General features: G+C 37.8%; 1 protein-coding gene across 1 annotated transcript in view; it reads right to left on the bottom strand.

The window, feature by feature from the left end:
• The window catches only part of CORIN (corin, serine peptidase), a 243,648-nt gene that overhangs the window by 25,471 nt on the left and 202,427 nt on the right, over positions 1-15,750 (bottom strand). Inside the window, exon 17 of the mRNA XM_032852353.1 lies at positions 2,185-2,301. Coding sequence (XP_032708244.1) covers positions 2,185-2,301 — 117 coding nt within the window. The remainder of the gene's footprint in view (positions 1-2,184; positions 2,302-15,750) is intronic.

Raw genomic sequence — 15,750 nt, 5'->3', positions numbered from 1 at the left:
TGAGACAGCGCTGTTGTCAAAGACCATCTTGGAAATAAGGGTATATGGAAGATGTGTACATTTTTTTAGTTTATTTAATATAATCATAATATAATTTCACCTGGGTGGGAAAAGAAACTACTGTTAGCAAAGTCTCCCACTTCATCTTGGCTGGTAGCACCACCCAAAATATTGACTCAAACCATGATTTTTCAAAGTAGCAAGAAGAAGGTGAGGGAATTAGGCTACTCCTTAGAATCCTTGGTGAGGAAGGAGCATGTCAGATTTTTATGCTCACAGAGAGGGTGTGGATGTCCAAAAGTATTTACAAGAAATCTGACAGAAAATATTACTTCAAAAGTTAGAAAACAGATAAAGGAACTAAATTTTAGACTGGGAAAGAATCTTGATGAGACTTGTGATATTAAAATGTGGATCTATGATTGGCTGACAGAAAGAAGGGGGGTTAAATTTATTTCATGTACTCTAGATGCTGGGATCAGTACCACTTAGTAAAACTTAACAGGAAGTAACTTCAGGAAAGAAAGACCCTTCTAAAAATCATAGTTAACCTTTAAAGGTAAGAACACGGGCCATGTTTAAACATCTATCAATGTGGCTGCACAAGAGAACTCACTTCAGGGTTCATTAAATTTCAATCACAAAGTTCTCTTTCAATCACAAAGCATTTATTCACAGTATAAATTTAAAAAACAAAAGACACTTTAGGACTGTCAAAAATACTACAGTGCGCTTAGAATCCTAGATTTCTCAGGAAAAAAAAAATCCCTAAATATGTCATGTCCACATTCCTTTTTGAGGATTTAATTTCATTTCTTGCTAAATCTGCATGGAGGCATGTGTAATTATTTGTATCAATAAATTATATAATACAGGAAAAGCATGTCTGCTTTTTGCCTTCCCACAACCTAAAGTCCTGTTTCCTCCTTACTCTCTATCTTGTTATCCTTAATTTCGTTGTGGTATTTCCAAATATCTGAAATTCATTTTGTTTACTAGCTTATGGTCTCTCTGTCCACCTACACAGTATAGATTCCTTGAGACGAGGGCCCTTGTCCCCCTCATTCCCTCCTACAACCCCTCACAACCTAGCACTGAACCTGGCAGAGAAGAGATGATCAATAATTAGTTATTTGTTAGATCCCAAAATCACAACTTGTAGAAATAGGAAAAAACAGCAATAGCTATCTGTACCAATTTTTTTTATAGGAAATTGTAGTTATATAGGATCACAAATCTAGTTAGAAAGCCAGAAGTAGAACCAGTTCTACCAACTCCCAATTTACAATGAAATGTACATATGTATGTTATCTATTAAGTTTAAAAGGTCTTTTCTGGCATTTGCAATTTGTGGAAACAAATCACTCTGTTGAAAGATTCAGGTCTTTGTTTTGAAAGAAGTATTTCAGAAATTTGGCTGCAGAGTTTGGTCTATGGGGAAATTTTCAGGACATTTTAAAGAGAAAAGGCCTGCCTTTCGATTTCTTCTTTGAAATTCTTAAGTGGTTTATCTAGCACTTATTAAAAGCTTTGAAGTCAGATTAACTTGGTTTGAGTTGAGAGCCCATTGTGGGCTCTGAGTTTTGATCAAGTTATTTAAATATTCTGTAGCTATGACCCTATAATGTAATAACCACTAAATAGGTGTTAGTTCCTTCAATTTCCCTCCATACCCCCATATCCCCATCCATGGACAAGAAAGACAGCCTTGTTCAAGGTGTCATGATTTTTTTAGCGAAAATTTTCAGAAGTATACTTGCAAAGCTACTTCATTTTGTGTCAGTTTTCCCCCTCAGACTGTCCACATTTGACCAGTTGTCATTACTTCAATTCCCTGCTAACTAGTTCATGTAGCAACTGTACGAACTGCAGATAGGAGAATCTACTTTGAATAGGATGTGGAAAAAACTCCAAAATTAGAACCCAAGTTCCTCTTCCTTCCCCATGATAGTTTCTGTAATCGTCATTAAAAAAAAAGATAGTAAGAGAAAAAATGATCTATGTCTAGAAAGAAGGGATAAAGCCAAACAGTGTTGAAATATAAAGGCAAATCACCATTCGATGGAAGTTCTTTATTGACTTGAGAAATTTGGATTATCTTAAATTAGAAACAGGAGGAGGTCCCTGATGATAGACTTTTGCTCCATAATCCACTCTGCACAGCTCTTGTGCAAGGGGTCTTACCCTTTTACCAGCAGTTCATGCAAAGTGGTCCCATTGAGGCTCTCCCAGCTGGAGTGTAATGTCAGCCACAGCTGGTCTTGCTCCTGTTCTTGTACCAGTTCGGTCACAGATGGTTCTCTAATATAAGGACAAGTAAGAACGACATATTCAAAGTACAGTGATCTTTGACCAGACAATTTCATTCCTTAGTACTCACTGTCTCTCAGAAAAAGCATTGCATTATAAGTCAATATTCAAAGAGGGAAATTTGGCATGGAATGTGATCGGCAACAGAGGAAGCTACTATAAGTATACTAAAGCAATAAAGATCGAAATGGTTACAGCAATTGTAATCATTCTCTCCACTGACATGTGTTTGAACTTCATGAGGTGTTAGAATTCTAATGTATATGACGTGAAATTTCCAATATCTTAAAAATGAGAGCAACTTTGGGCAGAAATAACAAAAAGGACAATAGTTTATCTGCCTGGGATTTTTTCCCTCCTCTTTTCTTACAGTGCAGCAATACCTTAAAATAAAGTAAATAAACTAAAAAATAATAATAATAAGTATAGGAAATTGATGGCCACTTAGTGTCTATTTGGACAGTATAAAATTATAATGAAGTTTTTCAACATACTGCAAAATCTTCATGTACTAAAAATTAAGAAAAAACTCTAGAAAATAGAGATGGGAGTTAACATTATTTTGCTCTAACCTATTCTTAGTCAACTTCTATCAATATTTTCCTGTGAATGTCTCATTCAATCATTCAAATAAATATGGTTACACTGTATCCAAGATTTAAAACCTTAAGTTTCAAAAGTATTCAGGTTTTGTGTAAAATATTCTATTTAAATGAAATAATTGGTTCTTTTAGGCAATCCATATTTGCAGAAAACCATTTGGACGGTCATCACCTAACGCCCAAGGGTAAGAGAGGTGGAGGAATTAATTTAGATTAAGAAGGAAGAAAGTTGCCTCCAAACCTGGAAGGAAAGTTGTATTTTGCTGAAGTTGGAGGGGGGTAAAGAATTCAAATCAGATAGCCTCTATCTTTCTTCTCAAGTAAAAGGTAAGCTCCTTCCATGAAAGTTGAGGGTGGCGAGTTGATGAGAAAAGTGACATGTATATGGATTCATTCCCTGGTGGAAATGTTTGGAGAAATGTATCAAGGATGAATGAGAAGATAAATGTAGAGGAAGGGAAGGAAAAATAAAATTAAAATGAAAACAGGTAAACCACAAGAGACTCTTAACTCTAGGAAACAAACTGAGGGTTGCTGGAGGGCTGGTGGGTGGGAGATGGGGTAACTGAGTGATGGACATTAAGGAGGGCACTTGATGGAATGAGCACTGGGTGTTATAAGCAACTGATGAAATCACTAAATTCTACCCCTGCAACTAATAATACATTGTACGCTAACTAGATCGAATTCAAATTTTAAAAAGTTTTTAAAGGCATCACATAGAATTTCCTAAGAGAAATACATGTTATTCATGTATTCAACTACATGCTTATAATCTAAATTCTGCCATCTTGTCAATGAGTGCAAATACCTGTTATGACACCCACCCTCCCCCCCAAAAAAAAGATAAGTGAGAAGAATGGCAGCACTCAGAGCTCAAATGAACCTGGAAATCCTGAAGTTGTAGTAGCAACAAATTTGCAGGCTTAGTGACTTTTCTTTCCAATAATGGGATGCCATTAAAAAAAAAGGAGGGGGCAGGGTAGGTGGGAAGGCACAGGAAGGGAAGCAAGGTTAGACTCCACAGCATTGAAAGAAAAATGAACATTTCAGCTGATTATTAATTTAAAACTATTGTAATCTCATAATAGAAAACAAAGGAACCAAACCTTCCCCAAATCCTATTACTTATAAAAGAGGAAAGCCCTCTAAAGAGAACACTTGATGACAGAGTAGCCAAAGAAAAAACAAGGCAAAGCCCTTCATGAAAGCATTCTAACCATTTGATTTTAAAACACAGAGCATGAACCCTGACCACACTCTAAGAAGAGCTCCACAAGACAGAAATGTATTCAGGAACTTGAATGAACGGTGGGACAACTGAAGACTTCACAAAACCTGCTGCAAAACGAAGAGTTCTGTTTCCCGGACCAAAATGAGAGTCTGGCTTTTTATCAATCTCAGAATTTTTGTGTGTGGAGACATAGGTGAGAGGAAAGCAATTAAAAGTCAGACAGAGGTCACAAACACCGCTGACGGTGTTTCTCCTGATACCTGCATCCTGAGAATTCCTTTCTACCGTCGAAGAGCTTGAGGGCCTCCTAAATCCAGGCACTTGGCCAAAAGCCAAAGGAAGATAGATCTGTTGTTTAATTAAGTCATTCTTGAAGTGGGTATTTATAGGGCAAAAGGGACTCACACAAGGAAGTCTGTTCAGCGTAGGATTTACACGATGGTGGATAGAAAAATCATGGCAAAGGACACTTCAGTCTTTCAACCCACAAGGCACCTTCAGCTGCCCTGAGAAAGGTCTCCACAGACCATTGCACCTGAGATATATCTGCATTTCATTCATTAACCTCCAACAAGAAAGGCGATTTAGTCTGAATCTCTTAGTTATGTCAAGTGGAAAATACAAGAAATTCATCATCAAGAAGAGGGGGATGTCATTATAAAAATTAGTTTTCCATGAAATTCTTAAGCCCTAGAATGCTTCTCACGCACAAAAATAAATCTTTCAGCATCAGACGTACCATTCTATGGCTCATTAAAAAAATATCAGTGAATCCATATGGTTCTATTTCTGCCATCATACAGGATCTGAGCCTCTGCGTGATTTCCTTCTTTCTTATTTTTCTTTAAATAATTTTTAAGGTTATAAAAGTAATACTTATATATGGAAAAAAAAGAACAAAAATTATACGATGAAAAAATATTCTTCCCATCTCAGATGTGTAGAAATGACCACTGTAAATTGAGAGTGTCCTTGCCAAGCTCTAGCTATAATTCACATATACATACTCTTTTTTTTTTTTAGTCTATACTCATTGTATTGATATATATTTTTTTAGTGATTTATCTTGGAAGTTCTTCCATAATAATAGTTGACATTTGTCAGCTGCACTGAAAGACGAACTCATTTCACCTTATTTAATCCTCTCAACAATGCTGGAAAGAAGGCATTATTAATCCCTATTTTGGAGATGAAAAAATTGAGGCAATAAGAGAGTAAGTAACTGGCCCAAAGTCACATAGTGAGTAGATGACCTGTGGTCTGAGGCCAGGGTACCACTCCTAACACTTTGAACACCACATGGTCCCCCTTCATTACCAGCACACGCTCTGTTCCTTTTATAGCTCCCGAATGTTAACTATTATATGGCTGTACCTACACTTACTTAGCCAATCCACTATTGATGCACATGTAGGTTATTTCTAATTCTTATTATAACAAAAAAGCAGCAGTTAACACTCCTAACTATTCGCCTCTGCCTACATTATTTCGTAGAAATAAAAATAATTTCCTGAAAATAAAAATAATTTCCCATAAATAAAAATATCAAATCAAAATTTAATTTTTTAATTTAATTTTGATCAAATTTTGATCAAAAAGTTCTGATCAAATTATTTTACTTAATTTTGATCAATATTTTGAAAGACTAATGCCAGTTTACATATCATCAAGAATGTATGTGTATGTGGTTTTAAATTTTATAACTATGTATATATTGTAAATCATGCTATGAAAAGGTATCTGGAACTTAGCAGCTCAAATTTTGTTTGACAACTGGTATGCATTTGACTTATCTTTTTCCATATTTTACAAAATTAAAGAAATCCTGTTGGGTAGAGCAGAAGAACAATAAACATTTTAGCAGTGACTGGGCATCAAGGTCACTGCATCCTAAGAACGTGTGTGCAGGTGTGATATGATGAGCACTGGGTGTTATACACTTGAACTCTACATCTGAAACTAATGATGTGTTGGCTAGTTGAATTTAAATAAAAAATAAATAAAAAGACAAGCCCAGCTGGGGGGAAAAAGTGTGTGCAGGAATAAAATCAGAACTAAATGCTTCTATAGTAGCGATGAAATCATATACAGAGAAGGAAATGAAGGAACAATCTAATCCAATGCCTTCATTTGACAGCCTGAGAAAACTGGGACAGAGATACAGACCCATCCCAAACATTTGTGGGACCAAACATTTGTGAGTAAGGGTAAAAATGGAGGCCCAATACCATATGTCAACATACTTAGACGTTATAAATCAAGTTAACAAGTTGTTAAAGAAAATGTATTCTAATCTCCCCATCTTGACAACATGTATCTTTTAGGTTCAAATGCAGCATTTTGGACTCCTTGGAACAGTGGTTTTCAAACTTTGGCATTCATCAGAATCACTGGAAGGGCCTATTACAACAAAGCTTGTTGGCCCCATCCCCAGATTCGCTAGGTCTGAGGTCCTCAAAAGCAATCTTTCTAACAAGATCCCAGGTGATGCTGCTGCTGTTGGGTCTGGGACTACACTTCGAGAGCATTGCTCTAGATCATGGACCAGGCACCCGGTGGCCTAACTCCTTGGCAGACAGACTCCTTGCCCCCTGGGGTGAGGCATGGCCAGGGAGGAAGGCCAGAGTGGTCCCTCTAAATCAGGGTTTCTCATCCTTGGCACTACTGACACTTTACACCAGATAATTATTTACTGTGTGAGGCTGTCTTGAGCTCTGTAGGACGTTCAGCATCACCCCCACTGCTACCCACTAGATGCTAGCAGCCACCCCAGCGCTCCTGGACTGATAATTAAAAAGGTCTTATGAACATTTCCAAATAACCCCTAAGGGGCAAAGTTAAGCCTGGTGGAGAACCACTGCTCTAAATTATGGTGCCCACGGCAAGACCCCCCGACTCTGGGACTAAAGGCAACACAACACAGGAAAGCAAAAGGGTTTGCAAATTTGCTTCTTGAATCATGTGGCCATAAGACATATAGAATAATTGAATGTATGATTCAATTATTGAATATGAAAAAGAATGTATGATTCTTCCTCTGTCCCGGAAATGAGAAGATAGAACTTATACAGAATTCTAAAACATCCTGATATTCTGAAAGGAAGGATACATTTCAAGGCTTAGGAAAGCAACCAGATCTCTAGACAGCTGACCTATCCTTTGCCTACTCTTGATCAAGACACTCGGTATTTAGTTAACAGGACACTTAACACTTGTGTTATCATCAGGTTGGGGCTGCAGACTTAAAAATGAAGGTCAGCACAGATGCCCAGAAACCAAGGGGTTCTTTACTTCTGGCAGCAAGAGAACAGGGCAAGAATTACCTAGAAAAGTTACACATTGCTGGGGAAGGACAAAGTCTGTTCTATGATGGTTATTGTTGGGGAAAAATAATCTGAGTTTCCAACCTCAGTATTAGCGGCTGGTCGTGAAATATAAATGCCTGGTGTAGTAGACAAGATACACTATTTGCAATTCTAAGTATCCCGTTCAGAATTTGGAACATTTCCATTAAACCTTTAGCTATCTGGATTCAGAAATATTTTCTTGAATCCCGTCATATTATTATCTCGGTTTGGTTCCTATAGACATGTTAATATTAAAAGCTAGTTAAATTATTCTGTCAAGTAGAGGATGACCTGGAAATTTTGACAAAAATGCACAATGGGTCTCAAATAAAACATAAATGAATACCACTATAGAACCATCTGCCTGGTAGACACCTCAGATTACACTTTATACGGAAAAACTCCCACCAGCAGAAACGTTTAAAGTAGATCATAAAGTCTGAGTTAATTTTTGCACTAAACCTAGGATTTTTTTTTTCTAAAAAAAAATTTTTTTTTTTTAAATTTATGACCAACAGACATAGCAACAAAGGGAACATAAGCAGGGGGAGCTGGAGAAGGAGAAGTAGGCTCCCACTGAGCAGGAACCCTGATGCGGGGCTCGATCCCAGGATCCTGGGATCATGACCTGAGTAGAAGGCAGACCCTTAACCAACTGAGCCACTCAGGAGCCCCTAAATCTAGTATTTTTTTTAAAGATTTTGTTTATTTGTCAGAGAGAGAGAGCACAAGCAGGGGGAGCAGCAGACGGAGAGAGAGATGTAGGCTTCCTGCTAAGCAAGGAGCCCAAATAGATCCCAGGACCCCAGGATCATGACCTGAGTCAAAGGCAGACGTTTAGCGAATTGAGCCACCAGAAGTCCCGTAAACCTAGTGCTTTTAAAAATATTTTTGAAATCCTAACTGAGAATATATCATTTTATTCATTTGTCTCAGAGGCAGAGCATAAGAACTGTATTAGGCAATGATCTATAAGTGATAAAAACTATCTCAAAGCAAAGAGGGAAAAGTTATAAAATTAAATCACAGCATTGATATTTCATAAAATTAAAAAATCAATGACACTAGGTGTGTAATCCATATTGATCTAAAATTATAAAATTATAACATGAAAATATAAATTTGTAAAATATAACTATTAAATATACACTATCATTCTAGTATAAATTAGAAAGTAAAATTAATAAAGTACTATTTAAAATAAACATTTCATTAAAAGTGAAAAAATTAACCAATCATAACAATTTTAAATTAAAATATCACCTGATCATTTTTAAAGTTCAATCTCATAAAGCAAATTGAGTAAACAGTGTCCTGTTGTAACTATACTTTTAAGAAAAGAGTCTACCTCTTTCAGAATCTACACTGGTCCAACTATTTCCTTTGGGCTGTTTTATGTTCAAAAAATTCCATTGCTTTTCTGATAACTTGTAGAAAACCTTTTTGAATAATCTTTTTATTATTTTTAAGAAAATATTTTATTGACTCAACATTTTATTGACAGCAACCTGTGTTTAATCTCAAAGAAAATGCTTTTTGTTTCCTTCAGTTGATTTATATAAAAGGAGAGATTTCCAGTTTCAACTACAATATGTCATTTTTTAATCCACTAGTTCAGAAAGACAGCAAACCAGAGTAGAATTAATTTTTCTAACAGAAGTGTTGCTTTGTCGATTGCCCATTTCTTCCTCTTCTTGAATATTATAGAAATATAGAAAAATCACCTTTATTCAATTAAGACAGACTATGAATCATGATATAAGATTAAATAATTTAAACATCAGGGATTAAAATATATATACATACTTCATGTATATATTCAGTTAATAGTTTTATACAAACCAAAAAATTCAGGATTTTAGTATCCAAAAGAGCACTGGAATATCTGAGTATCAAAAGCTAGAAATGTAATCAATGACTACAGTAGTGATTAAACAGTAGTGATAAAGTAATCAAATACTAAATGTTATCAATCAGTCAATCAATGGCTGGTACCAAGGAAATAAGTGTCCTCCAGACCCTCCATCTCTCATCTCCACTTCTGTGAGATGGAGCAGGAGGTGATGGGAGGGTGGCTTTATTGTCTCCAACTGACAACTGACTTTTCCACAAACCCAGGGACAGACTACTTGCCCTTCTAAACTCAAATCCATTCATCTCTGTACCCAAAAAGGAAAGAATTCTTCTCTGCCAGCAACACCTAAAACAGATCTCGTTGAGGGACTTTAAGCACCCACAATTCAATCACTGTGACCTGGAAGTCTTTGACTGGTTCAGTTTTAGGTACCTACCCCTCAACCAGTCAGAGGCCAAGAAAAGTGGGTCATGTACAAAGATGGCAGCTCGCATTAGGATCCCAAAGATAGAATGAGGAGTCCCTAAAAGGAAGGGATACAAGGAAGCAACATAATAAATGTCTGTTACAAGTGACCTTGAAATTTTTTAGTTAAAAAGATTATTGTGCCTCAGAATCAAGATTCTACATATTTCTTTGTTAGTTTTTGGAACTGGGTAGAAATTAGATTTGACTTTTGTTTGCCTTGTTTCCAATAATGTGTCTAATAAGCAGTTGCTATGGCCAAAGTTGAAGAGGTTTGTTACCTGTGTTCTTGTCTAGGATTCTGATGGTTTCCTGTCTCACATTTAGGTCTTTCATCCATTTTGAATTTATTTTTTGTATGGCATGAGAAGGGTGCCGGTAATGGCCAGCAATCCCTGTACAAATGAAACATTACTCTAAACTTTGCTGTGAAAGAGAGAAGACAAGGGGGTCAATGCTCAGAGACAAAGGCCCTTTGCCCTTCTTTGCTCCTGCTTTTCTTGGTCCTTCAAGATAATCACAAATCCTTATCACTGTTTTCAAGCACATGATGTGTGACAAGGGGCCTTACTGGAACTAGGAGTTTATTGGAAACTCTGTTTATGGGAACATCTGTTTATGGGAAAGATACAATATGCTAATCTGTATGTTCTACTGAGTTCTGCTAAACATAGCCTAAGGGACAATGCATACATCTTAGATCAAAGGGCTACTGTTGGGCTAAGAAAGCTCTGGGGAAGACAATTCCCCATGGCATTCCTACAGCAGAGTGGACACAGGCCTCGGCATTCCAAAGGCCTATGCCCTTCTCTGAAACCCTCCCTGCCCCCAGTGGCCTCTTTGTTACATTTTAACAAGCTAGGTATTATGGCTGATTTCACGCTCTACATTAACCCTAACAGAAAGGGGGCCAGTTTCATTCTTCTGCATGCTGTTGTCCAGTTTTCCCAACACCATTTGTTGAAGAGACTGTCTTTTCCATTGGATATTCCTTCCCACTTTGTCAAAGATTAGTTGACCATACAGCTGTGGGTCCATTTCTGGGTTTTCTACTCTGGTCCATTGATCTACGTGTCTGGTTTTACGCCAGTATGATACTGTTTTGATTACTACAGCTTTGTAATATAGCTTGAGGTCCGGAATCATGATGCTTCCAGTTTTGCTTTTCGTTTTAAGGATTGCTTTGGCTATTCAGGGTCTTTTGTGGTTCTGTACAAATTTTAGGCAAAGGGCGCCTGGGTGGCTCAGTGGGTTTAAGCCTCTGCCTTCAGCTCAGGTCACGATCTCAGGGTCCTGGGATTGAGCCCCATATCTGGCTCTCTGCTCGGCAAGGAGCCTGCTTCCTCCTCTCTCTCTGCCTGCCTCTCTGCCTACTTGTGATCTCTCTATCAAATAAATAAATAAAATCTTAAAAAAAAATTTTTTTAGGCAAAGAAAACAAAAGCAACTATTGGGACCTCATCAAGATAAAAAGCTTCTGCACAGAGAAGGAAACAATCAACAAAACTAAAAGGCAGCCTAGGAAGGGAGAAGATATTTGCAAATGACATCTGAGAAAGGGTTAGTATCCAAAATACATAAAGAACTTCTCAAACTCAACACCTAAAAACCAAATAATCCAGTTAAGAAATGGGCAGAAGAGGGGAACCTGGGTGGCTCAGTGGGTTAAAGCCTCTGCCTTCGGCTCAGGTCATGATCCCAGGGTCTTGGGATTGAGCCCTGCATCGGGCTCTGTGCTCAGCAGGGAGCTTGCTTCCACTCTCTCTTTTTCTCTGCCTGCCTCTCTGCTTGCTTGCCATCTCTGCCTGTCAAATAAATAAAATCTTAAAAAAAAAAAAAAAAGAAATGGGTAGAAGACATGAATAGACATTTTTCCAAAGAAGACATCAGATGGCTAACAGACACATGAAAAGATACTCAACATCACTCATCAGGGAAATACAAATCAAAACCACAATGAGATAACTCCTCGCACCAGTCAGAATGGCCAAAATGAACAACACACGAAACAACAGATGTTGGCAAGGATGCAGAGAAAGGGGAATCCTCTTACACTGTGGGTGGGAATGAAAACTGGTGCACCCACTCTGAAAGACAGTATGGAGGCTCCTTAAAAAGTTAAAAATAGAACTACCCTATGACCCAGCAAATATACTACTAAGTATTTACCCAAAGGATACAAAAATACTTATTTAAGGAGGCACAAGCACCCTGATGTTTATAGCAACATTATCAACAGTAGCCTAACTATGGAAAGAGCCAAAGTGTCCATTGTCTGATGAATGAATAAAGAAGATATGATAGAGCTGTGATATACATATATATAATGCAATACTACTCAGCCATCAGAAATAATGAAATCTTGTCATTTACAACAATGTAGATGGAGCTAGAGTGTACTATGCTAAGCCAAATAAGTTAGGGAAAGACAAATACCATATGATTTCACTCATATGTAGAATTTAAGAAACAAATGATGAACATATGGGAAGGGGGAGAGAAGAAAGAGAGGGAGACAAACCATAGGAGAGTCTTCAGGACACAGAAGAAACTGAGGGTTGACAGTGAGTGGTGGGTGGGGTATGGGATAAATGGGTGACAGGGATTAAGGAGAACACTTGCTGTGATGGGCACTGGGTATTATAGGTAAGTGACGAATCCTCAAACTCTACTCCTGACACCAATATTACATGATATATTAACTAACTAGAATTTAAGTAAAAATCTGAAGAAAAGACATTAGATTTGACTTACGTTTATAAAAGAAACATTGGGTTAATCAGTGAGTGTTGAAGCGGATTTTGCTATGAAGGGAGTTGGATCTCAGAAGGAACGTTACCCTAGCAGAACTTAAATGATGCAGACAGATGCGCAAAGGCTAACACTGATGACTATGGGGTTAATAAGGTAGAATGGAAAGGGAGACAATGCAATGGTGTTGTATTAGGTGAAGCCTCTTCCTCAAGGAGCTATTATTTTAGTAAGAGGAACAAATTACAAACGTGTTAAAAATAATTCCTGATACTGTGTTATGAAGAAAACAAAATAAGCAGAGACTTGGTGAGGGTGAAAGCTGCTTCAATTAGGGTTGCCAAGGACCTTTTTAAGTCACTGATGTTCTAGCTGAAGCAGGAACGAGGAGATGGAGGTGATCATGTGAAAGTCTACAGATCAACATTCCAAGCAGAAGAGCGAGGGCAAAGCCCCTGAGCAGGAAATGAGTTTGCAGTTGGAACATCAGTAATAGGTCAGTGTGTCTAAAGTTCAGTAGATAAGCAGAGAATGCTAAGAAAAAGAGGAGGTAGGAGCCAGTGTCCTACAGGCCAGAGTAAGAAACTGGATTTTGAGCCCAAACCATATAAATAATAAGAAAAGGCCTAAAAAGGCCAGTGGGTCTGTCATGCAGAAAATAAGATAAGTGACCAGCAGTCCTGCCTTGGAGGTAAAAGCAAGCCAAATCTCAGTAGGTTTGAAAGACAATATGCAAAACGTGTCAAAACCAAAGTTAGTCATCACCAGGCGTCTCCCGGTTTATGTTCCAGAACAAGTAAGCTGCCATAAGGACTTCTAACAGAAATAAGACAAACCTCATTGGTCAATTCCTGATGGATCATTCAAGTTGTAAATCTGTTCTTAACTTCCCAGGACTCACTACTCTTATTCACGTCCAATGGCAATACTATAATCATTATGATGACTGGGGAATTCAAGGCCCTCAGAGACATTATGGAGATTGATTCTTCTCATTCTAGAATTTTCTTGCTCAGATCATTCTAATTAAAAACAGTGAATCTCTCTACACAACTGAGAGGTTTCCTTTTAATTCCATAAAATATTCATTAACTCAACTGACACAGTTTGAGACTCAGTTTGCTAACAAATATCCAAATTCTGATCAGATGGAAATGCTTTCAGGACAACTGATAGACTTCCCTTGCTTTGTTTATTTAAGCTTCATACCCAGTGGTCTCATGGAAGAACTTAAAAAACACTTTTACTTCCTTTAGGATATAGCACTTTTTCAGGAAAATTATTCTTCTTCCTCACCCCAGATTAGCATGTTCCAGGGACCTGTACAGCCACATACTGGACTCTGTGATTTTGTTCTCACCCAGGCAATCACTCAACCAGCAACTTCTTGGAAACGTGTAGGATCTAATTCCTGTGCCCAAACTACACATCTGCTAGAAGAACTGTGAAGCCTTGTGTGAAGGAAAATAACACTGTGGATTTGCTTCAGCTAACTTCTACTTAGATTATGCCAAGCACCTAGTTATTACTATAAGTGACTTTTCAGAAAGTGAAAAACATTTCTCTTGTTGGCCTGCATGATGACTTTTCCCCCACTGCTACACCTCCTCACTACTGTCTACTTAAAAATGCCACAATGATAAGATCATGAGGTGGAATGGTATTAAGACTTGCCCCCCCCCCCGACACACACACAAAGACTAAAAGGGATTTATGTGTAAGAAGTTGGCTGGCCACATCAATCAGGTCATGTTTATTGAATAACTGGGTGCTGTAGAGGACCTACTCATCATACCCAAGAGGCCCTTTGCCTTTGCTTGGACTTGCATCCTGGCACCATATTTTTCTGTGACCTTGCAAAGTTTCTTGATCTGAGCCTCAATTTCCTCATACGTAGAAGTAACAAAACTACATCTATTACAGGATTATAATGTGGACAAACTGAGTTAATACACATCAAGGACTTGGAACAACCTGGCACACAATTAAGAGTAGCCAATCCTACTTTGTATAATCTTTCTGGGAAATAAAGAATAAAAAAATAAAAATAAAAAATAATATATGGCATCATAGAATTAAGAGGGAAATTGTGTAATGCCAATTTTTATGTCCCACAGGAAACACAGATTAAAAAAAACATCATGCAGATAAGAAAGTCTTCACAGATGTCTTAGGGCCTGAGTGAGGCCCAAGGATTTGGACAGAAAATGTATGGACATTTATGGACAAAGAGGTAGAAGCAGGAAGGAATGTGCCTATGGAACATGGATGAAGGACAAGCCAGACTTGAAAGAGAAGGAGCTTATTAAAGGGATATGAAGTTAAAGAAAGATAAACTAGTTTATGGTGAGTTCACTAATTGGGGACAATCATCTAAACTTATCTGATTAAAAAAAATAGGTGGAATGAAAGACTTGACAGAAATCATCCACTTTTGCCTTAATCTGTTGATGCTTCTGAGAAGGCTGGGTAGCTCATAGCCAAAAGAAATTTATTTCCCACAGTTCTGGATGTTGAGAAATCCAAGATCAAGGTCCTGGCAGATTTGGTGTCTGGTAAAAGGCTACTTCTTCATTTATAGATGTGCATGTTCTTGCTGTGTCATCACATGGTAGGAGGGGTGAGGGAGCTCTCTGGGTCTCTTTTATAAGAACACAAATCCCATTCATGGGAGCTCTACACTCATGGCCTAATCACTTCCCAAAGGCCCCATCTCCTCATAACCTCACATTTGAGATTAGGAATTAACAAATGAATCTGGAGAAACAAAAACATTCAATAGTAATTGAACATGATATTCCTACGATGGCAGGTCTCTATTAATAATTTATCCATGGGAAACTGAGTGCTTCCAGGGAAATGGAGCTACCAAACATCTCCTAACCCCGCTTCCCCCACCAACCACTGCTCACATCTCTTCGCTCCTCTTTGCAACAAAATCCCTTCAAAAAGTTCTATACTATCTTTTATTTCTTTCCTTTCACTATCTCTTATGCTTTTGCCCCACTCACTCCACTTAAACTGTTAATGTCAATGACATGCACATTGCTGAAACCAACAGTCAGTTTTCAGTCCTCATTCTACTTGAATTCTCAGCAACTTTTGATATATATATGACCACCATCTTGCCTTGATACACTTTCATCCCTTGGTTTCCAGGATATCATATCCTCCTACCCTGTGGGT

The sequence above is a fragment of the Lontra canadensis genome, unplaced genomic scaffold (assembly GCF_010015895.1).
Source record: "Lontra canadensis isolate GAN:19392208 unplaced genomic scaffold, GSC_riverotter_1.0 scaffold1, whole genome shotgun sequence".
NCBI lineage: Eukaryota > Metazoa > Chordata > Mammalia > Carnivora > Mustelidae > Lontra > Lontra canadensis.
The sequence above is the reverse complement of the archived record's forward strand: the minus strand, read 5'-3'. Positions and strand labels throughout refer to the sequence as shown.